General features: G+C 44.3%; 1 protein-coding gene across 2 annotated transcripts in view; it reads right to left on the bottom strand.

The window, feature by feature from the left end:
- The window catches only part of LOC115459872 (aminopeptidase Ey-like), a 327,255-nt gene that overhangs the window by 292,169 nt on the left and 11,753 nt on the right, over positions 1-23,333 (bottom strand). The window contains exons 3-7 of one of the 2 annotated variants that reach the window (XM_030189684.1): positions 17,456-17,592; positions 17,237-17,363; positions 16,140-16,294; positions 13,399-13,512; positions 3,642-3,785 (exon numbers count right to left, since the gene is read on the bottom strand). The exons of the other annotated variant lie outside the window; for it this stretch is intronic. Coding sequence (XP_030045544.1) covers positions 3,642-3,785; positions 13,399-13,512; positions 16,140-16,294; positions 17,237-17,363; positions 17,456-17,592 — 677 coding nt within the window. The remainder of the gene's footprint in view (positions 1-3,641; positions 3,786-13,398; positions 13,513-16,139; positions 16,295-17,236; positions 17,364-17,455; positions 17,593-23,333) is intronic. 2 annotated transcript variants of the gene reach the window in all.

Genomic DNA, 23,333 nt, shown 5'->3' with positions numbered 1-23,333 from the left:
TATTAAAATCTTCACCGAGACACGACTTGGCTCGTGTTTCGGCCTATATGGCCTGCATCAGGAGTCTAAAAATATTACATAATAACGTAATCATAAACTTATACATTCTAAATAAAAATACATATTCAAACAATAAAATAATTATTTAAACAATTTAAATAACGAAATAATAATTTAAACAAATACCCCCCCTTTTTATTAAGCCACGCTAGCAGCTGCCAGTGCGGTAATGCTGACTTAGCCCATGGGCTGTGTCGGCATTGCTGCATGGCAACAGCTGGTGCAGTTTGATAAAAGACCCCCTAAATAATCAAACTAGAAATACATCCAATTTTCAAAGAAACTAAGAATGCTTTTTTTTAAAACACATTTTAAATGTTAAAAAAATGTATTTAAAACATTTTAAAACTTTCTAGTTTGATTATAATTTGTTTACATTATTATTTCATTATTTAATTTTGTTTAAATTATTATTTTATTGTTTGAATATTCATTTTTATTTAGAATATATATGTTTATGGTTACGTTATTATGTAATATTTTTAGACATCTGATGCAGGCCATATAGGCCGAAACCCGAGTCGTGTCGGGTCTTGGTGAAGATCTAAAGTACCTTTTGGACACCGTTGATGTGAGGTCTTTTTGGTCGCCTCAATTGTTGTGTTATATCAATGGAGGACAGTTCTTCTGTTTTTTGTTGCTTTGAATATCCACCAGCATATAATTAAAAATCCATAAATCTTTAACATGCTTCTCTATTAATAAGTGACTGTGAAAATGAGGATCTTGGATTTTTATAAGTTCCTATAATGGAGCAATAATCACACATTCCCTGATGTGGGTGCAGAGCAACCCCCTTCTGATGGTGAGAATTATGAGGGGAGGGGAACCAAACAACTGCAGTGAGCAAAGGGCACCCGTCGACCCGTGTAGCTCAGTCAAACTCAGCTACACAGGAAGGTTGGATAAAGTGTTCAGGCCTGATCATGGCAAGGCCTCCATCACCATGTAAAGCTCTGTTCGGCTGCACCAGCCTCCTTCCCTACAATCCCCTACCCCACTCCTTGCTTTTCTTCACACCCAGAGACTGATGTGGTAAAGTGTGCAAGGCTTTGCACACAGGATAGCTCAGCTTTTGCACACAATTATGTCTGTGCCCTATGTAGAAACAAGTTTTGCGCATAAATGTTGGCAATGATTTTGGATTCATCCTTATCTTTTAAAATTCAGATTAATAGTTTATTTAGGAAAGTCTTTTTGAGATTGAAACAACTAATACTTTTATGAATATCAATTCAGGCTGTTGGTTCAGAGTCTTATTTTGGCCCAATTGGATTACTGTAATGTGCTATATTTGGGCATATCAGTAAAACTGAGGAATCGTCTGCAACTGTTACAGAATATGGCAGCTCGTATGATTTTTGGAATGAATACGTTTGATCATGTGTTTCCACTACATTGGCTTTCGTTGCAAGCAGAAACATTTTTTTTTTTTTTAAATCTTGTATTATTTTTAAGATTTGGCATGCTTTGACATCAGTGCAGGTCATTCATTTGGTATCTTATTCATCTAGATGGAGCTCCACACATTCATTGCATCAGATGGACCTTCTTGGTCCTCTAAGGGAGTTGGATTTTAAAATGTTTTGAAGAATTCTTTCTCTTATCAGGCAGTCCAAGTTTGCAATAAGTTACCATCTATTTGAAAAATCAATCTTCTTAGGTGCCATTTTGGAAGGATTTGAAAACTTTTCTTTTTAAGAATTATGTGCACCTGGATGTTTAAATAGACATGACTTTGCGTCTCAGTCTCTCCTTTTCCTTCCTGTCTGTATTGTATAATGTATAAGCCGCTTAGCTGCCTATGTGTAGGTCTCATGCAGTATATCAAGTGCTTATAAGATAAATAAATACCTACTTTTCAGTTTTGTATGCATTAAGATATCTTTTTACCTACTTTTTAATTTTATTAAGTGCATGTAATACCTAAAAACACTTTTTTATTTATATATATATATATCTACTATAATAAAACTCACCCTCAACGTTCTGAGGACACTGACGTCAGTGAAGCCAAGCCCTGACTTCCTTCAAAAAGGTTCGAAGGTTCGAAGATAGAAATAACATCTAGACGGACTCTTATAGTATCTATGGTCTTTGAACAGGACTTGAATTTGAATATGAAACTTTACTTTAAATATTCCTCAACACTGTTCTATGGACAAAAAATGTGGGTTTATCCCAATGTTACAAAAATAACACAGCAAAGGCGAAAACAATTCCTTGCATTAAGAGATGAAGTGAGAGCACTGGGAGCAATTTTTACTTTGGTATATCCTTGTAAGTGCATAATTCGAATGTCTGGCATTAAATACGTTTTTTTTGAGCCACCTCAACTAAAGTCTTTTCTGGACGTTAAAATGCCATCTACCTGAATAAGAAAATTGATTCAGCAATTAAAGAAGAATTAACAAACAGGACTATGCCAATTTGAAGCAATTTCCTTTTTCTTTTGGACTATATTTCTCCTTAAATTTGTTTAGTCCCCTCCCCCCACTCTTTGGTGGTCTAAGGAAGAGTGAAAAGATTACTTTGTTTAATATATGCTAGATTTAGCATCTATGTTTTCTTTGAAATATTTTCTCTGTATTACTTTGCAAACTGATTATGTTTGTATTTTTGTGAAAATTATAAATAAAAAAATAAAATAAAATAAAAGGTTCGAAGGTTTGTGGTGGTGAAGCCACCAAAATTGCTCCGGGCCCCGCCCTCGAGGGCGGAGCAATGGCAGAACAACGAAGGGGTTGGCAGGGAGGGAGGCAGGGAGGCGTGGGGGGGTGGGAAATCGCTCCGGGCCCCGCCCTTGAGGGCGGAGCAATGGCAGAACAACGAAGGGGTTGGCAGGGAGGGAGGCAGGGAGGCGTGGGAAATCGCTCCGGGCCCCGCCCTCGAGGGCGGAGCAATGGCAGAACAACGAAGGGGTTGGCAGGGAGGGAGGCAGGGAGGTGTGGGGGGTGGGAAATCGCTCCGGGCCCCGCCCTCGAGGGCGGAGCAATGGCAGAACAACGAAGGGGTTGGCAGGGAGGTGGGGGGGGGGGGAATCGCTCCGGGCCCGGCATTCGCATCAAACATCATGACGTTGGGGGCGAAGCAATGGAAGAATAATGAAGGGGTTGGCCAGGGAGGGAGGGGGGTTGGCGACAAGCACCTTGCTAGCGCCCGTTTCATTTGCTCTGAAACGGGCCTCTTTTACTAATATATATATATATATATATATATATATATATATATATATATATAAGATTTTGAAAAAAATGGGCCTGTGAAGAAATGGGTTGGATATCACAGTCATTTGAGAGATTTGACCTTTAACCCTCTTATGGTGCTCAAAAAATGTTTTGAATTAGAACAGTAGCTATACGGGTATTATCATCATTTGCCTCCTAATTGGTTTTTGAAAAATTCTCTTCACTGTGACACGTGAAATGAATGAAGTCATACAAAAAATACATAGGTTTCATTTTAACCAAGTAGCATTTATGATTGTAAAGACACCTTCAAATTTCATCTTCACAGTAGGGTTAACATCCAATTCCACAGACTACCTGCTGAAAAGAGGAAGAGGGGGCTGAAGATTTTACCTTGCTGTAAGCGATGGAATCAAATTGCTCACTGATCTGAGCTGGCGTTTGCACCTCATCTTCCTTTGACGTGAGAGGATGTGATGAAGGCAATGCGTCAGCCTCCATGACACGATAGACATCATTAAGCACAATCAAATCTTTCTGCAAAATAAAAAAATATATATATTTATTTATACAAAAGCCATTATGAGATTTGTGCAGAGCCACTAGGATACTGCAGACATTGGGTAAGACATTTAAAACCATTCCTTTAGACCAATTCCTTATAGAATTTCTTTTTTCCAGGGTTAGGATGAGTTCCCCTCACTCCCCAGCAGTTCGGATCTCTAATTATTGATTCAATTGATCCTGTCTGGAGGATCTCAGGCAGCAAAACTTGAGCTTAAGTCCTGGGCCAAGACTGTTCCTAGGGCTAGTTGAAGCTGGAGACACTGGGGAGGAAGCATTCACAGTCTCTGGAGGGAAGGAGCGGAGAGTGGAGGAGTGGCCTAGTGGTTAGGGTGGTTGACTTTGGTCCTGGGGAACTGAGAAACTGAGTTCAATTCCTGGCACAGGCAGCTCCTTGTGACTCTGGGCAAGTCACTTAACCTTCCATTGCCTACCACATTGAGCCTGCCATGAGTGGGAAAGCACAGGGTACAAATGTAACAAAAAAAAAATTGTGTTCATTATTGCTCAAAGGCCACTCTTAGGGGGTAATTCTATGACTGGGTAACCCTGTAAAAGCAACCCAAGGCAGTGCAGTAGGAGCCTATTCTAGAACAGAGCCAAGGTGCCTAGGTTTTGTTATAGAATACAAGTGTAGCCAAGTATCGACACATCTAACATGTAGGTGCCTGCACTGTTCCCTCTAAGCTGAGCGGCAGTCCTCCACCTACTGTCCTGCCAGCAGGGGGTGCTGTTTCACTATCACATTTTTTTCAATAGTGAGGGAAAGGCCAGCTCTGCAGAACTTCAGGGAACTTGCCTGTCTCCAGCATTTGAAAACACAATATTGAAGCACCACTCCCTACTGGTAGCAATGCAGTCGGAAGACTCCCGCTCAGCTTAGAGGGAACAGTGGGCGCCTGCATTTACACCAGCCATAGAGCTGATGTTAAGTGCAGCTGCCTAAATATGTACTCTTTAAATTACCCTTGTAAATGAGAGTCCCACCTATGCCCTGCCCAGACTCCTTCCCTATGTTTGCCCCTCTTGCAATTTTCGCTATGGAAGTTAAGCAGATATTTGCAGAATATTGAAACGTGGAGGGGCATAATCAAACGGCGCCGGCGAAATAGATTGCCAGCAATCTTTTTTGGCGGCGCCGCAAACAGCTGGCCGAACCGTATTATCGAAAAAGATAGCCGGCCATCTTTTCTTTCGATAATACGGTTTGGCCCAGCCAAATGCCAGAGTTCGCCAGGTTTGAGATGGCTAGTTTTGTTTTTCAGCGATAATGGAAAAAAATGCCGGTGATCTCAAACCCGGCGAAATCCAAGGCATTTGGTCGTGGAAGGAGCCAGCATTTGTAATGCACTGGTCCCCCTGACATGCCAGGACACCAACCGGGCACCCTAGGGGGCACTTTTAAAAATTATACTATTTTTATTTACATTTGCACCCTGCACTTTCCCACTCATGGCAGGCTCAATGCGGCTTACATATACAGGTACTTATTTGTACCTGGGGCAATGGAGGGTTAAGTGACTTGCCTAGAGTCACAAGGAGCTGTGCCTGAAGTGGGAATTGAACTCAGTTCCCCAGGACCAGCGTCCACCACCCTAACCACTAGACCACTCCTCCACACTAATACTGCCCAGGTGCATAGCTCCCTTACCTTTATTTTATTTATTTATTTATTTATTTATTTATTTATTTATTTATTTATTTATTGCATTTGTAGCCCACATTTTCCCACCTCTTTGCAGGCTCAATGTGGCTTACAATACATCTTGAGTAGTGAAGATACATAAGAAAATATACATTTAGTATAACAGAAGGATCTTGGGTACATGATAATGATAGAACATGGTAGTAGTTTGACAAGCAAATATTATAAGACAGTACTGGATATATGTATAGGAGTTCACATTTGTGTGCTGAGTCCCCCAAATCCCCCCAAAACCCACTCCCCACAACTCTACACCATTACCATAGCCCTTATGGGTGAAGGGGGGCACCTACATGTGGGAAGAGTGGGTTTTGGGGGGGGGTGGGGTTGGAGGGCTCAACACTTACCACCACAAGTGAAACAGGTGGGGGGGAGGGGATGGGCCTGGGTCCGCCTGCCTGAAGTCTTGTGCAACCAACAAAAACTGTTCCAGGGACCTGCATACTGCTGTCAGGGAGCTGGGTATGACATTTGAGGCTGGCATACAGGTTGGCAAAAAAGGTTTTTATTTTTATTTTTTTAGTGTTGGAGGGGGTTGGTGACCACTGAGGGAGTACAGGGAGGTCATCCCCCGTTCCCTGCGGTGGTCATCTGGTCAGTTGGGGCACCTTTTTGAGGCTTGGTCGTGAAAATAAAAGGACCAAGTAAATCCGGCGAAATACTGATTAACGCTGCTCTTTTTTTCCCATTATCCGCGAAAGCTGGCCATCTGGTAGCCACGCCCATGCCCACCCATGTCCCGCCTTCGCTACGCCGCCAACACGCCCCCTTGAACTTTCGCTGGCTCGGCGACGGGAAAGCAGCGATGGTGTCAAAAACAGCTGCTTTCGATTATACCGATTTCGCCGCTTTTGAGAGATCGCCAGCCATCTCCCGATTTATGTCGGAAGATGGCCGGGGATCTCTTTCGAAAATAAGCCCGTTAAGCACATATGTGCACACAATTATCAGCAATTATTGGTCATTAGTACCAATTAGCAGCTAATTTGCCTGTTTAATTATATGCATAACTGGCAATAGACTACAATTTGCATCTGCAATTTTGCATCCTGAGCGGTGTAAGGGGGGCAGTTCTGTGGCAGGGCCTCTCCATTTAAGCAGCCCAATACTACACAGGGAGCACCTCTTCTATAATGACATCTAGGTGATGCAATTCTATTTTATTTTGTTACATTTGTACCCTGCGCTTTCCCACTCATGGCAGGCTCAATGCGGCTTACATGGGGCAATGGAGGGTTAAGTGACTTGCTCAGAGTCACAAGGGGCTGCCTGTGCCTGAAGTGGGATTCGAACTCAGTTCCTCAGGACCAAAGTCCACCACCCTAACCACTAGGCTACACCTCCACTAGCAACATTCCATCTAGAAGTCGGCCCTTGAAGATCACCAATGTGGCCGCGCAGGCTTCTGCTTCTGTGAGTCTGACGTCCTGCACGTACAGGACGTCAGACTCACAGAAACAGACACCTGCGCAGCCTTCTACATGAAATGTTGCTAGTGGAATAGCAACATTCCATGTAGAATCTCCAATAGTAGCAACATTCCAGGTAGAATCTCCAATAGTAGCAACATTCTATGTAGAATCTCCAACAGTATCTATTTTTGTTACATTTATACCCCGCGCTTTCCCACTCATGGCAGGCGCAATGCGGCTTACATGGGGCAATGGAGGATTAAGTGACTTGCCCAGAGTCACAAGGGGCTGCCTGTGCCTGAAGTGGGAATCAAACTCAGTTCCTCAGTTCCCCAAGACCAAAGTCCACCACCCTAACCACTAGGCCGTCACTCCTCCTAGACTAAACCCACAATGCTGGGTCTAAATTCAGGCACAACCCTTTAGGCCAGGTCAATGGCAGGCCTAAATGGTGTGCCTAATTGCCCCATGCAACGCGTATAACTTATAGGAGCTGATATTCACACTGCAAATTCTTTTCCTTCCAATATTCCGTAGTTCTTTTCCTTTTCTGTGCTTTTTTGATTTTGTACATCACTGTGATCTGCAAGTTGGTCTTAAGCGGTATAGCAAATTCTAATAAACTATAAACTATAACTAAGCCTTTTGTTGAATTTCTAAATAATAATTAGGCGACAGGTCATGGAGGGGGGGAGTTCAGGGAGGGCGGGTTGGATAACACGTTGATGTTATGATATTGTGGATGTCAAATTTGAATTTGGATGCATGCAGATATCCTGAATTTCGAATGTATCGATAAATCCTTACTCATACAACGGAATGGGGGGGGGGGGGGGTTGCTGGGACAGGGGGATGAAAAGAAAATTCATTAATGAGAAGATTGGTGGTTGTTTATTGTATTGGCATTTATTCATGGTGAACTGTTACACCTATGTTATTGATCTTTTTGTCAATAAACAGACTTAAACATCTAACTATACTATCATTTACGCCTTGTAAAAGGCAAGTTAGTGTTTAAATGTTGCCATTACAGCAGCATTTATAAGTTTCCCCACTTAAGTGTGTGACCTGCCCATAAACAAACAGAGCAGAGCAAGATAAAACAGCAAATATAATATTTATTAAAATCAGATGCCTGATGACGTAGCCTGGACCCTGATAGTGAAAAGTTCAGCCCCTGATGCAGCCTCTGGGAGTTGAAACATGGTCATGTCTGGGCATCTGATTTTAATAAATATTGGTCTGCTCTGTTTGTTTTAGGACTGCCAGAGCCTCTGTTGTCTGTGCATGCCCTGCCCATTTTGCAGTTACATGCTAAAGCATTTTGGCGCTACCTTATAGAAGAGCACCTAAGTGTAGTTATGTGCGTAACTGCCATTTATGCCGTTTTGGTGCTTAACGTCCATTTAATCACTAAAATTTAGATCTTGAATTTGTGCCGCAACTTGTGAATTATCGCCCTAATTCTGTAAAAGTCGCCCAAAATTGTGCATGCAATTTAATTGAATAACAATCTAATTAGTGCGGATAATTATCTTTTTAACAAACAATTATTAGCACTAATTAAAGTTAATCTGAACTTTTCGTGTGTTGATTTAGATGAAAATTGTGAGGTAAACTGTATAACAGAGAAACAAAAGGGAAAAGAAACATAAAAATCCAGGTTGTAGCACAAGGTCAGCATACATGGATTTATTACTGTCTGCAGTAACAAAGTCTGGAACAATTATAGAACATGAATGTGTTCCATTGTAATTTACAACTGTCAGATATTAACATTGTTATCTGTAACTTCCTCCCTTTCTCCAGGGCTCAGTGCAAAACTTCATTTTTTAATCTTTGCAAAGTTTTGCTTCTGTTATGGACCATATTAGCATCAACCCTGCCTTGCTCATGCCATTGTCAACACAATCTCCAAGCAATGTGGCATTTTCTGCTTTTCTAGTAAGAATGATCCCCACAGGTAAATCTTCAAGATATACTATGGTTCTCTTAAAATCAGGTTTGTCAAATTCTAGTCAAATAACAAAACCTTCAGGTTGACATAGATCATTTAATGAGCATCTGCAAAGTCTGTACAGTTGCTTTCAGGTGTTGAGTAATTGTGTCTATTCTTTCTGTGTGAGTAATTGTATTTATACTGTTCTGCATTCAAGGCTTTACTATGTCATTTGAACTCCCCCCAGTAAGAACTAAAAACGTCATTCTATATGATATGAATCTGAGTGGATAGGAGTTTGGCCCATAGGGTTTGGTTGTGGTATGATGCTTTATTAACTGTGGGTAGATATGAGTTTGACCCACAGGGTTTGGTTGTGGTGCATTGTTTGCTGATGCTTTATTCACTGTGGGTAGATATGAGTTTGATCCACAGGGTTTGGTTGTGGTGAAGTGTTTGCTGATGCTTTATTGACTGTGGGTGGATATGAGTTTGTCCCACAGGGTTTGGTTGTGGTGCAGTGTTTGCTGATGCTTTATTGACTGTGGGTGGATATGAGTTTGGCACACAGGGTTTGGTTGTGGTGCATTGTTTGCTGATGCTTTATTCACTGTGGGTGGATATGAGTTTGGCCCACAGGGTTTGGTTGTGGTGCAGTGTTTGCTGATGCTTTATTGACTGTGGGTGGATATGAGTTTGGCCCACAGGGTTTGGTTGTGGTACAGCGTTTGCTGATGCTTTATTGACTGTGGGTAGATATGAGTTTGACCCACAGGGTTTGGTTGTGGTGCAGCGTTTGCTGCTGCTTTATTCCTTTTCTTGACTAATTTTTCATGTGTGACCTCAGCACTTCCACCCTGTGCAACTGACCTTCTGATTTCAATTCATGTTGCTGACCGCTGCAAAGATTTTGTATGTATTACTGATGAAGCCAGCACATTCTTGAAAGGGTGGGGAATGGGCAGGACTTGCACTTCCACAGATATCTTATAGAATACTATAAGTTATGCACTTATCGTCAGCATTTAGGCTTGCATAAATGCCTGCACCTAAATTATAGGCATGTGTTTCACCTTTTACACTAGGATTCTATAAAGGAAAGTGGGTGTCTACTTTCATTATAGAATAGGCCCCCAATAGATATCTAAACATAGGAGCTGTGTTACAGAATTATCCCAATATTGGCTGAATATAACCACTACTCCTATAGCTACTGCAATTTAAGACATTCACCCCCTAACTCTATAAAAGTCACCAAAAATTGCATGTGCAAATTTGGACACGCACCCACTTTGTGTACGCAATTTAATTGACTAAAAAGCCAATTAGTACCAAAGATTGGCTTTTTAACAAGCAATTATTGGCGCTTATTAGTTTAATTGGTATTTACGCACATAACGTTAGGTGCAGGATCTGCGCCTAAATTTTACGTGCAGCCCAAGAAAGAGGGTATGGAAATGAGAAGATCATAGGTGTTTCAGGGCGGAGTATAGGTGTGGTTTTGAGTTACACGTACAATTGGGGCATCACACCTAAATTTAGGCACGGGCTTTTGGCACCACGTTTTTGGTGGTGAAAACAGCAGCACCTAAATTTTACACTCAACCCCTGCGCTTAAGTGCTACTCTATAAATTGCAGCTAGCTTTAAGTGGAGGAGTGGCCTAGTGGTTAGGGTGGTGGACTCTGGTCCTGAGGAACTGAGTTCGATTCCCACTTCAGGTACAGGCAGCTCCTTGTGACTCTGGGCAAGTCACTTAACCCTCCATTGCCCCATGTAAGCCGCATTGAGCCTGCCATGAGTGGGAAAGCGCAGGGTACAAATGTAACAAAAATAAAATAGATACTATTGGAGATTCTACATGGAATGTTGCTACTATTGGAGGATTCTACATGGAATGTTGCTACTATTGGAGATTCTACATGGAATGTTGCTATTCCACTAGCAACATTCCATGTAGAAGGCTGCGCAGGCCACATTGGTGATCTGCAAGGGCTGACTAGGGTGGTGCTGCGTTCGGCACCTAACCCTTACCGTTCAGTGAATCCAGACTGCCCCAATTTGACTGCCCCTATCGGACTGACTGTTCACTTGTCTATTAGATTGTAAGCTCTTTGAGCAGGGACTGTCTCTCTTTGTTAAATTGTACAGCGCTGCGTAACCCTAGTAGCGCTCTAGAAATGTTAAGTAGTAGTAGTAGTAGTGGTGGACTTTGGTCCTGGGGAACTGAGTTCAATTCCGACTTCAGGCACAGGCAGCTCCTTGTGACTCTGGTCAAGTCACTTAACCCTCCATTGCCCCATGTAAGCCGCATTGAGCCTGCCATGAGTGGGAAAGCGCAGGGTACAAATGTAACAAAAATAAAAAATTTATAGAATTCACCCTTCAGCTCTGTTGCCTATCTAAATAGCAGTACTGAATATATATATATATTTTAAACACCAAGGCTAACCTTTAGAAAAATACGATTGCCACCCGGACTAAGAATTGACCCACTGATTAGGCCTTTAATGGAAGACGTAAATAACTTGTTAGTCTCATTCATACACACAATAGTGACACGGGCTGCACATACTGCAGTAGGACGTGTGTCATCCTCTCCTACCCTAGCTGAGATAATATTTATCCACCTTTCTGACCTGATGTGAAACTTTCTTTAAATTAATCACCTTACCTTCTAACTCCTCTTACTCTCTTACCTATCTATGGGGTCCTTTTACTAAGGTGTGCCGAAAAACAGCCTTTGCTGGTGTAGACGCGTGTATTGAGCGCACGCAGGTCCATTTTTCAGCACACCTGCAAAAAAGGCCTTCTTTGGGGGGGGGGGGGGGTTGAAAATGGACGTGTGACAAAATGAAAATTGGCCCGCATCCATTTTGGGCCTGACACCTTACCGCCACCCATTGACTTAGCGGTAAGATCTCACACATTAATCGGGCAGTAATCGTCACCGCACGTACAATGCCAATTACCGCCCGGTTAGCACTGTTTTGGACGTGCATAAAAAATGAAATTACTGCCCGGGCCACACGGTAGCCGGGTGGTAGTTCTGAAATGTCACGCGTTGGGCACGCGTAGGCACTTACATGGCTTAGTAAAAGGGCCCCTCTATGTTAACCATGTCTCTGACCTCATGTGCAACCTTCTTTAAATTAGTCCCCTTATTTTCTAACTCTCCTTACCTATCTGTATGTTACATCTTTGCTTTACCCTTCAGTATCAATTAAAACGTTTTATTACATATTGTGTTGACATTGTAAGAAGTATACTATCCAGCTTATTTTCGAAAGAGAAGGACGCCCATCTTTCGACACAAGTCGGGAGATGGGTGTCCTTCTCCCGCGGGCGCCCAAATGGGTATAATCGAAAGCCGATTTTGGGCGCCCCCAACTGCAGTCCATCGCGGGGACGAACAAAGTTCACGGGGGCGTGTCGGAGGCATAGTGAAGGTGGGACGGGGGCATGTTTATCGGCCGAGAAGAGAGGGGCGTCCTTGGCCGATAATGAAAAAAGAAAGGCGTCCCTGGCGAGAATTTGGCCCACTTTGTTTGGTCCCTTTTTTTCAGGTCCAAGTCCCCAAAAAGTGCCCTAAATGACCAGATGACACCAGAGGGAATCGGGAATGACCTCCCCTGACTCCCCCAGTGGTCACTAACCCCCTCCCACCAAACAAAAAAAAAAAAACAACTTTAAAAACTTTTTTTGCCAACTCTATGCCAGCCTCAAATGTCATACTCCAGTCCATCACAGCAGTATGCAGGTCCCTGGAGCAGTTTTACTGACTGCAGTGGACTTCAGGCAGGCGGACCCAGGCCCATCCCCCCCCCCAACTGTTACACTTGTGGTGGAAAATGGGAGCCCTTCAAAACCCACCCGAAACCCACTGTACCCACATGTAGGTGCCCCCTTCACCCCTTAGGGCTATGGTAGTGGTGTGTACTTGTGGGGAGTGGGGTTTTTTGGGGGGCTCAGCACCCAAGGTAAGGGAGCTATGCATCTGGGAGCAATTTCTGAAGTCTACTGTAGTGCCCCCTAGGGTGCCCGGTTGGTGTCCTGGCATGTGAGGGGGACCAGTGCACTACAAATCCTGGCCCCTCCCACGACCAAATGCCTTGGATTTGTTCGTTTTTGAGATGGGCGCCCTCGGTTTCCATTATCGGCGAAAACCGAGGCCGGCCATCTCTAAGTCTGGCGATCTCAACATTTAGTTCGACCTAAACATTGAGATTTGGCCGTCCCCGACCGTATTATTGAAACGAAAGATGGACGCCCATCACGTTTCGAAAATACAGGTTGCCCCGCCCCTTCGCGGTGCCATCCTCGTAGGTGGGCGCCCTTAGAGATGGGCATCCCCGTTTGAAAATGCTCCTCCAAGCCATACTTTGTATTGCTATTTGAATATTTTTACTGCTGTGTCTATTACTTACATTTGAGTGAATTGTTTCAAAAAAGGCGGTAAATAAATTCTAATAAGGAAATAAAATAATAAATAAATAATTATTTTGACTCTTGTAGAGGAGACAGAACTTACGATATGCCATTGTTCTTCAACATGATCAGCTCCCAGGTATTCCACATACGAGGCAAAACCCTCATTCAGCCAGAGGTCATTCCACCACCTCAGGGTCACAAGGTTTCCAAACCACTATACAGAAAGTAGAAAAAAGAGAGGTCTTAACAAGAGTTATTGACAATGCAATCCAGGGGCTAAGCCAGACTTTGGCGGGAGGGGGTCCAGAGTATGAGGTGAAGGGGCACATTTTAACCCCCCCTGCCACCGCCAGCCCCCCCGGCACCATTGCCGGCACACCCCCCCCCCCCCCCCCGCCATTGCCGACACCCTCCACCGCCGCCAGCACCACCATCAACAACTTTGACCCCCCCCTGCCGACAACCCTCTCGACCCCCCCGCCCACCCGCCGTCGCCTACTTTTGCTGGCAGGAGACCCCAACCCCCCCGCCAGCTGAAGTCTTCTTCCTTTGTTTGGTTTCTGAGTCTGACGTCCTGCGCGTACAGCGTGCAGGACATCAGACTCACAGAAACAGAGCGAAGCCTTGTGATCTGCAGGGCTTCGTTCTGTTTCTGTGAGTCTGACGTCCTGCACGTTGTACGTGCAGGACGTCGGCTCAGAAACAAAATGAAGGAAGAAGACTTCGGCTGGCGGGGTTTGGGGTCCCCCGCCAGCAAAGGTAGCAGACTTCGGGTTGGGGTCCCCTGCCAACAAAGGTAGCAGACTGCGAGTTGGCGGCGGGAGGGGGGGTCGAGAGAGTTGTCAGCAGGGGAGTCCAGGGCCAAATCTATGGGGGCCCAGGCCCCCGTGGCCCCATAGTAGCTACTCCCCTGGTGCAATCTTCACTATATGTAATGAACAGAGTAGCTGATATTTAAAATAATTTTAACTGGGCAGGAGAAGCTTATGCCGGTTAAATCGAGCTGACCAGGTGATCTCTGAATTTCAAATAGTGCCACTGAAATTCAGGAGATTTATTTATTTATTTGTTGCATTTGTATCCCACATTTTCCCACCCATTTGCAGGCTCCACTATCTATCACCACTGCACTATCTGGTTAGTGCTGGGGATGGAATCTGGGCCAGTGGCGTAGCCAGACAACCGATTTAGGATGGTCTTGAAAGTAAACTGGGTGGGCCCAAAATTTCTTCACTATCATCTTCTCCATCCCCCCCCCCCCCCCCCAACTCATAGAAATACCCGAGCTGGCAAGGATCTACAAGCCCCACCAACCAAAGACCTCCTAATCACTGAACAGACTCTTAAAACTTGGTTTGCCTCTAGCAGTGTCTGTGTTCTGCTACTGCTGCAGGCCACATTCTCAGTTTTGCGCATATGTAGAAACTGAGCGTGAGTGTGGGAGTGGGGGAGGGTAGCAGCAGCATGAGGACACTACTGCCAGCAGCCCAAGCTTTAAGAGTCTGTTCAGTGCAGTGGCGTAGCCACAGGTGGGCCTGGGTGGGCTGGGGCCCACCCACTTAGGACTCAGGCCCACCTAACAGCAGCACTCATTTAGTGGTAGCTGGTGGGGATCCCAAGCTCTGCCAGTTGAAGACCTCCCCCTGATGGTGCTGAAAACATTGCTCTCCACTTCAGTTTTCGGCGCATGCCTGCTGCAGGCTGCCAAGGTGGAGAGCAGTGTTTTTCCGCCAGCTGAGATATATTTTTAAGTTGGTGGGGGAAGGGGTAGAACACTTGGTGCCCACCCACTTCTTGTCTAGGCCCACCCAAAATCTTCTGTCTAGCTATGCCCCTGGTTCAGTGAGAATGAGGTCTTTGGGTGGAAGGGTTTGTGAATCCCTGCCAGCAGCCACACTAAGGAAGTACAAATTTTGGGTGGGCCTGAGCCCAAAGTGGGTGGGCCCTAGCTCACCCAGGCCTACCCACGGCTATGCCACTGGTCTGGGAAGAGCTGGGAATTACCAGGTTAGTGATGATTTTCATTCTGCTAACTGGGTAATTGCCTGGGTAAAGTTAAGATAGCAAAATGGCCGTCCTAACTTTATCCAGGTAGTTAACTGTGCACCGGGCTGAATATTGTCCAGCAGCCCAGATAATTCCTAGCAGCTAAGCAAGTCCCAGTTATTCAGTGCCCGGTACCCAGATTAGGCCTAGCATTGAATATCCAGGTCAAATTCTGCCCATGGCAGTCAGTGCCTTAAAAATAGCAGACCGTTATAGGCTCCTTATTGGACCCAGAATGCTTTCTGTTCATCATAAATGGTGAAATATGAAGTACCGTGTACAACACTGATTCATTAAGCTGCAGTAACCTTTTAAAATGGGAAACCCACTCTATTAGTGAACTGTCCCCATTGAATAAAATGGAACAGGCAGATAAGAACTTCAGCTTCATGAATCAGCTCTATATGTTGGATAGATAGATAGATAGATAGATAGATAGATAGATAGATAGATAGATAGATAGAATATTCAACATTATAAAATTTACACATTGTAATCCAATAGACAATCAAAAATAGAACGAACTTAAACTTGTTTTAAGTATTTCTAAAAAAGAAAAGATTTCAAATATTTACAAAACAGAGCAAAGGTAGGTTGTTGTTTAACGGATTGTGGAATACTATTCCAGTACTGAAATGCTATCTACCTAAGTATTTTTTCTATGGTAAAAAAATAAATAAATAACGGGGAAAAAATCTATAAGGAAACAAAGGTAAACAATCAAACTAATAGACAAAATCAGAACCTATGGAAATCAGAACCTAAGGAAAAGGAATAGTGTCAAGCTCTCGGTACCTGATGGGCGAGTTCATGGGCTATCACGGTAACCACTCTCTCCTTATTACCAATGGATGATATCTTCTCGTCATACAAGAGGGCCGTCTCCCTGTAAGTGACCAGCCCCCAGTTCTCCATAGCTCCTGCATTGAAATCAGGCAGAGCTATTTGATCTGGAACAAAAACAACCCTGATTAATGTATTTTAAAAGTAGTGCTCCATGTTCTATTATATTTATGAAATGGTCTATATTATGAGTTCAGAACTTTGTGACTTTGCAATTACAATGCAAAGTTGGAAATGATGAAGCAGTAGGAGTCATATATCTAATTTGGGGCAAACCCTTACAGCCTCCCTAACCATTACTGCTAGCAGGGGCCGCCATGGTAGAAGCAGCCTTCTGATTTGCTGATTGAGCTATTAATTTTACTTGTTAACTGTGTTGATGTTGATTATGAGATCGTTTAGCAAATAAATATAAACATTATTATCTTCCCTTGATCCCAGGGGTTTAGCATATCACTTCCTGGACAGACTCAAGCCTGGCACTCCCCGGTGGGTGAGATCTGAAGCAGGATCATGCAATGCTACAGCTTGAGCTACAGTCATCCACAGAGAGATGCTTGTTTTAGGCTGTAGAAATTGATGGAGGTAGACTATAGTCGGGAACATTATTTGACGTTATAACAGGAAACGGTTGAGTTCAAGCCCAAGAGGATTTGACAGTTCCACAGCCACTAGAGCATTCTGCCATGCCAGTGTCTGTTTTTCATCCAGGTGCCTCAGAATTCATACCTGCATCTTTTGAGATTCAGTATTTGATTTGATTTACTTAATAAACAAAACATACAAAAAATGTGTTCTAGCAGTTTACAATAAAATGATTAATTAACAATTACACTAACATATATTATTACAAAAATAAATACAGCTAAAGGAATTAGTCCTCTAGCTATGTAAATAGGAGAATCTCATCTACATTCCTTACTTCCCTTCCATTATCACTATATCTGTCAGAGGAACTATCACATGTATATAGCTCGTCTATTAGTCTGCTTTCATCGGAGAGCACATGGCGATATTCATGCCAATGCATGAACATGGAAGTGTTTTACCTGACTTTGGCAATGGATAGCGAACATTGTAGTACTGGTCAAAAAAATTTAGAATTTTTCCTGTTACGTTCAAGGCATATTCCCCTTGGCTTTCATTGATGGCTTTCTCACGGGCCCAGATTCGGATCTGAAAGCAAATAACATGAGACAACGTATAAAGAACCGTCCCTGTGACCTTCATGGGCCATCTAAATGCAGACTTACAAAATCCCAGCTCACCTGAGGTGTACTGCCAGGTTCTTCAATATAACCAAAGTCCGAGACTATGAATGCCAGGAGATATGTGGACATCTTTGGAGTTTCTGCAAACTTGGTTCTCAACCATGTTTCTCCATTTATAATTTCTTCACCATTGCCTAAAATAACATGAACATTTTTTTTCAGTACGAATGTGTAACCCCTGTGGAAAACAGCCAGTGCTCAAGATGAGGGCCATTACTGGTGTGTAGCAGTGGATGAGGCTTTGATCCTGGTAAACTAGGTTCAATTCCCACTGCAGCTCTTTGTAACTCTGGACAAGTTAATTAACCCTCTATTGCCCCAGGTACAAAATAAGTACCTGTATATAATATGTAAAACTGCTTTGATTGTAACCACAGAAAGGTAGTATATCAAGTCCCATCCCCTTTCCCTCTTTGAAACAACATTCAGATGGCTGGCTGTCCCAATCCTTTGCATAATAGCTTATGAAAATACGCAAATATCCACAAAAATAGGTCAGGAGATCCTGTATATTTAGAGACCCCCCCCCCCCCTAACATTGGGATTGTATAGAGCTGGGGTGGGCAACCTGACTAGGTTGTGGCCCTCAAGGGCTGAGGTTGACCATCCCTGGTATAGAGGGACTAGGCAGTTACAAGAAACAAAGATTGAACATCTCACCATCAACCAGTACACTCCAAGGCTAGGTATGCCTAATTTAATTAAATATGAATATTTCTATTCCACTTTACCTCACACTTCTAGGTAGATTACAATTTCTGCTGTAAGCAGATCTATAACAATAGTTATTTATTTATTTGCTACATTTGTACCCCACATTTTCCCACCTATTTGCAGGCTCAAATACAGTCTAAAAAAACAAAATATAAAAGTTCAAATACAAAGATACCATTAACAGTCAGATACTGTAAAGCATAAATCAGACTTGATCAAATGGCCTAAAATAGAGTAAAAATGCAATATTACTCTCATATTGAAGAGTACCATCTTTAACCCATCCTCACGTATAGACCCTAGATCTGTCATCAGCTCCATAAAGTTCCCAGCAGAAAGCTCAACATCTGCCAAAGATGTCTAATCTGCTTTTCTGGAGCCCAAACTTTGCAATTCTGGGTACTTCTTGGCTGGACTATCTGAAATTTCTCTGTTGCCAAGTCATTTCGACACATCAGTTTATGAGAGCAGGGGCTCAGACTCCTGAAGTGCCTGTGAGTGAGTTTCACCCAGGGAAATGTTTGATTTTGCTAGGGTTGTCTCTAAGTATGTGTAGTCTCGGACAATACTTTGATTGCATAAAAGAACTGTTCTGGCAACCCAGGCCCTAGGGCCCTTTCTTTGCAGGGGGCAAAAGCAATCTTTTAAGGCCTTTTGTCTTGTTGCCTCCTTTCCCAAAAGACCATAGAAACCACACAATCATGGCAGATGGGGTGTTCTAAAATTAAACCGTCAGTGGGGTAACTGAGCCAGATGAATTATTGAGCAATCAGTTCATTTGTCTAGTGCAAACAAAATAAAAGCCATTGCCATCCACAAAATAGTCACTGGACATCAACACACACTAGATGTTTCTTTGCTTTTCATTCCTTAATAAAGGCATTCTTTGGAATGGACTTGCTTGGGCTTCCTCATGTCGTACCTATGCAGATGGGTGCAGGCTTTCTCTCTTCAGTTGACGAACTGGAATACCTATCCTGAAACCACTGTAGATATTTCAATTCATAAAATGAATCCTTGATGACAGGCAGCGGAGACAACTCCAACAAGGTTGGTGAAATGCGGTATCAGATAGCAGCCTGATCTAAACTAGAATGCCTATCCTGAAGCCACTACAGATAAGCTCCTACTAAATCCTTTTCTAATTAACTGCAGAATTTCAACTTATCTTCCAGACATCCCATAAACTCCGAAAGGAAACTCTACTTCTTTACACACTAGACATAATTCTTCAGTGGGCAGGAGTAAATCTCCTTTCACCAGTTCCCACCTCTGGTACTAGTTCCCACCTCTGGTCCTCCTACTTTCCAGATCCTCCTTTTGGATCACCTGAATCCCTACCATAAGCCCTCTCCTGGGTGCCCAAGAGCTCCTGCCTGGAGTCTCAGCATTCGCTGACCTAGAACATGAGTTAGGATGGACAAAGAAGAAAGGAAATGAACGTGAGCTGTAGTGGGCTCCTGAGTTTTACAGAAACACTCTTTAAACAGATCCCTTCACTGGGAGTGTCTGAAATCTACCTTGGGTTCACATTTTAAATGCATACCAGTACTAGAACACCAAATACAGATAGACAGAGTTATGATGAGCTATCTTGGGGTGAGGAGAATTTTCAGAGCCATTTACCCAGGTAAGATGGCTTGTCCGAGGATTGCTCTCCTCTGTCTAGTAAAGGTATCTGTGGATTTCCATTGTGCATGTGCTTCTAGCTACACTATAAGATGTTCCCAAAGAAAATAACACACATACATGACATTTTCACAAGTTCATACATTATTCTCCCTCCCCAACTTCACCATCTGCACAAAAAGGCAGGTACAAAGAATGCAGACATTTTTAATGCAAATCCTTTACACTAATTTACACAAAAATCAGAAGAAACTACAAAATCATAGCACAACTTTTTATTTAAAGCTGACCACGTACACTAAGGACTACTAGACATTTTCAACAGGAGGTTCAATCCTGCTTTGGCAGCACTGGCCATAAAATAATCATGTTTCCCTTGTTCTTAATCTCAGTTAAAAAAAAAGTTTAAGAAGGGACCATTCTCCGTTGTGGTTTAGACCTTAAATTTGATCTTAGCCAAAAGGCCGAGATGCAGGCAGGTGCAGAATATTCTATTTTATCATGGAACCCATAGAGAAGAATTAATTTTCACCAAGATTCTGCTCATTATTCTATTGAGGTGGACAAGTTTCTGGGATCTATCTGGGAACTGGGCAGACTAGACATAGGAGATAATTCTTAGGTGACCCCGATGCTGCAAGTGAGATCCTATTTGGGTGCCTGGATTCTGTTCTAGAATACTGGGGCAACTTGGACTCAAGGTGCCTAAAATCTGAGCACTCCCGATTACACCAGCCATAGACCTGATGCAACTGTCCACACCTAAATGTAGCAAGGGCACACATCAATTACAGTATTCTGTAAGGGGCAGGCAAAAGTAGCAACATTGCCCATGCCCCTCCCATACTCCGCCCCCTTGCATTTACTTGCTATGCTGCTTTCATGTACTCTTACAGAATAATGGTGAGCTGATTTGCTGCCACTTACATGCAAAAGTGCAGGAATTCTGTACATTCATGTGCACTAGGGGCACTTAAATGTGGGTGTTCTATTGTAGAATTGTCCTGATGAGCACTGTTCCCACTAAGCTGAGCGGGAGTCCTCCAACAGCATTGCTGCCAGTAGGGAGTGGTATTTCAATATTGTGTTTTCCATTGCTAGAGACAGACAGGTTCCCTGGAGTCCTGCAGAGCTTGCCTTCCCTCACCATTGAAAATATGATAGTGAAACAGTACCCCCCCCCCCCCCCCCCCACACACACACACACTGGCAGGACTGTAGGTGGAGGACTTCCACCCAGCTTAGAGGGAGCATTGCTGATGGGCCTTTTGGAGGAGATTCTATATGGCACCGAAAAAATCGGTGCTGAAATCAGTGCTGACTGATTTAGATGCCAATTATAGAATACTAGTAAAAAAGGCCCGTTTCTGACACAAATGAAACGGGCGCTAGCAAGGTTTTCCTCGGATTGTGTATGTTTGGTAGAGTGTATGTGAGAGTGACTGTTTGAGAGTCAGAGTGAAAGTGTGAGTGTGTGAGAGAGAGAGTGAGTCTGGGTGTGAGTGTGTTTGTGAGAGAGTGTGTGTGTGAGAATGAGAGTGTGTGCAAGTGTGTATGTGAGACACAGTGTGAGAGAGAGTGTGTGTGTGTGGGCGAGAGAGAGAGAGTGTGTGTGAGACACAGATTCTCTGTGAGAGTGAGTGTGTGAGACTAAGCAAGTGTGTGAGTGACTGTGTGGCACATAGAGAGTGAATGTGATACAGTGTGAGATAGAGTGTGTGAGAGTGAGAGTCAGAAAGACATTGTATATGAGAGAGAGAGTGTGAGCCCTGCCCTCCCAATCCATGCCCATCTGTCCCCTGCCCCCTCCATTCATCCTTTTCAAGCAATTCCCCTCTCTCCCTGAGCCCTGCCCTCCCAATCCATGCCCATCCATGCTCCTCTGTCACCTGTCCCCTCCATTCATCCCTATCCAGCAATTCCCCTCTCTCCCTGAGGCCTGCCCTGCAATCCATATCCATCCATGCCCATGTGTCCCCTCCATTCATCCCTTTCCAGCAATTCCCCGCTCTCCCTGAGCCCTGCCCTCCCAATCCATGCCCATCCATGTTCCTCTGTCACCTGCCCCCTCCATTCATCCCTATCCAGCAAATCCCCTCTCTCCCTGAGGCCTGCCCTGCAATCCATATCCATCCATGCCCATCTGTCCTCTCCATTCATCCCTATCCAGCAATTCCCCTCTCCCTGAGTCCTGCCCTTCCAATCCATGCCCATCCATGCTCCTCTGTCACCTGGTCCCTCCATTCATCCCTATCCAGCAATTCCCCTGTCTCCCTGAGGCCTGCCCTGCAATCCATATGCATCCATGCCCATCTGTCCCCTCCATTCATCCCTATCCAGCAATTCCCCTCTCCCTGAGTCCTGCCCTTCCAATCCATGGCCATCCATGCTCCTCTGTCACCTGGCCCCTCCATTCATCCCTATCCAGCAATTCCCCTCTCTCCCTGAGGCCTGCCCTGCAATCCATATCCATCCATGCCCATCTGTCCCCTCCATTCATCCCTATCCAGCAATTCCCCTCTCTCCCTGAGTCCTGCCCTCCCAATCCATGCCCATCAATGCTCCTCTGTCCCCTGCCCCCTCCATTCATCCCTTTCCAGCAATTCCCCTCTCTCCCTGAGCCCTGCCCTCCCAATCCATGGCCATCCATGCTCCTCTGTCCCCTGCCGCCTCCATTCATCCTTTTCCAGCAAGTCCCCTCTCTCCCTTCCATGACCCCCCCCCTCGCATCCATGCTCCTCTCTCTCCCATGTCCCATCCTGGCCCGCCCTCTTCTCCCCCCCCCCCCCTTCGCATCCATGCTGTCGTTTCTCCCCTGGCCTCCCGCTCCCATTGTTCTATTTTTCTGGCCATCCTCTTCTCTCCCCCCAACATCCGTGTTTGTTTTTTTTCTTCTTTTTAAATTTACCTCCGTGGCGGTTCCGGCAGCGAAGCGTCAGGGAAGGAGGCGGCGCTCCCGACGTCTACCCTTCCCTTCGCTGTGTTCCGCCTTCTTTTGACGTCATTCTTGACGTCAGAAGGAGGCGGAACACAGCAAAGGGAAGGGTAGACGTCGGGAGCACCGCCTCCTTCCCTGACGCTTCGCTGCCGAGCGATGCGATTGGTTGAGTGTCATTGCTCCGCCCTCGACGTCATCACGTTTGACGCGTGGGCGGGGCAGACACAAAGCGATCTCACCCCCTTCACTTTTAGAATGTTGGGTAAGTGAGGCTTCATTAGAACGTTGGAGGTGCGTTTTATATAGAGAGATGTTTAGTTGATATTTCAGCGCTGATATCTGTGTGCATCCACCAAGGAAAACCTGGTGTAAATCTCAGTTTGTAGATTTAGGCACACTGGGGCATCCTATATAATAAAATCACCTCCAACATTCTGAAGCTGACTGCATGGCTGAGGCATTCCTGCTCTCTGTATCCATCTCCTGAATTGACATCACGTACTTCCGGGTTCGTCACAAGCAGAAGTGACCAATCACACGAGGTTTCTCGGCTTCAGAATGTTGGAGGTGCATTCTATTAAATAGGATTGGTCA

The sequence above is a fragment of the Microcaecilia unicolor genome, chromosome 1, assembly GCF_901765095.1.
Source record: "Microcaecilia unicolor chromosome 1, aMicUni1.1, whole genome shotgun sequence".
NCBI lineage: Eukaryota > Metazoa > Chordata > Amphibia > Gymnophiona > Siphonopidae > Microcaecilia > Microcaecilia unicolor.
This window is presented reverse-complemented; position numbering and strand designations above follow the sequence as displayed.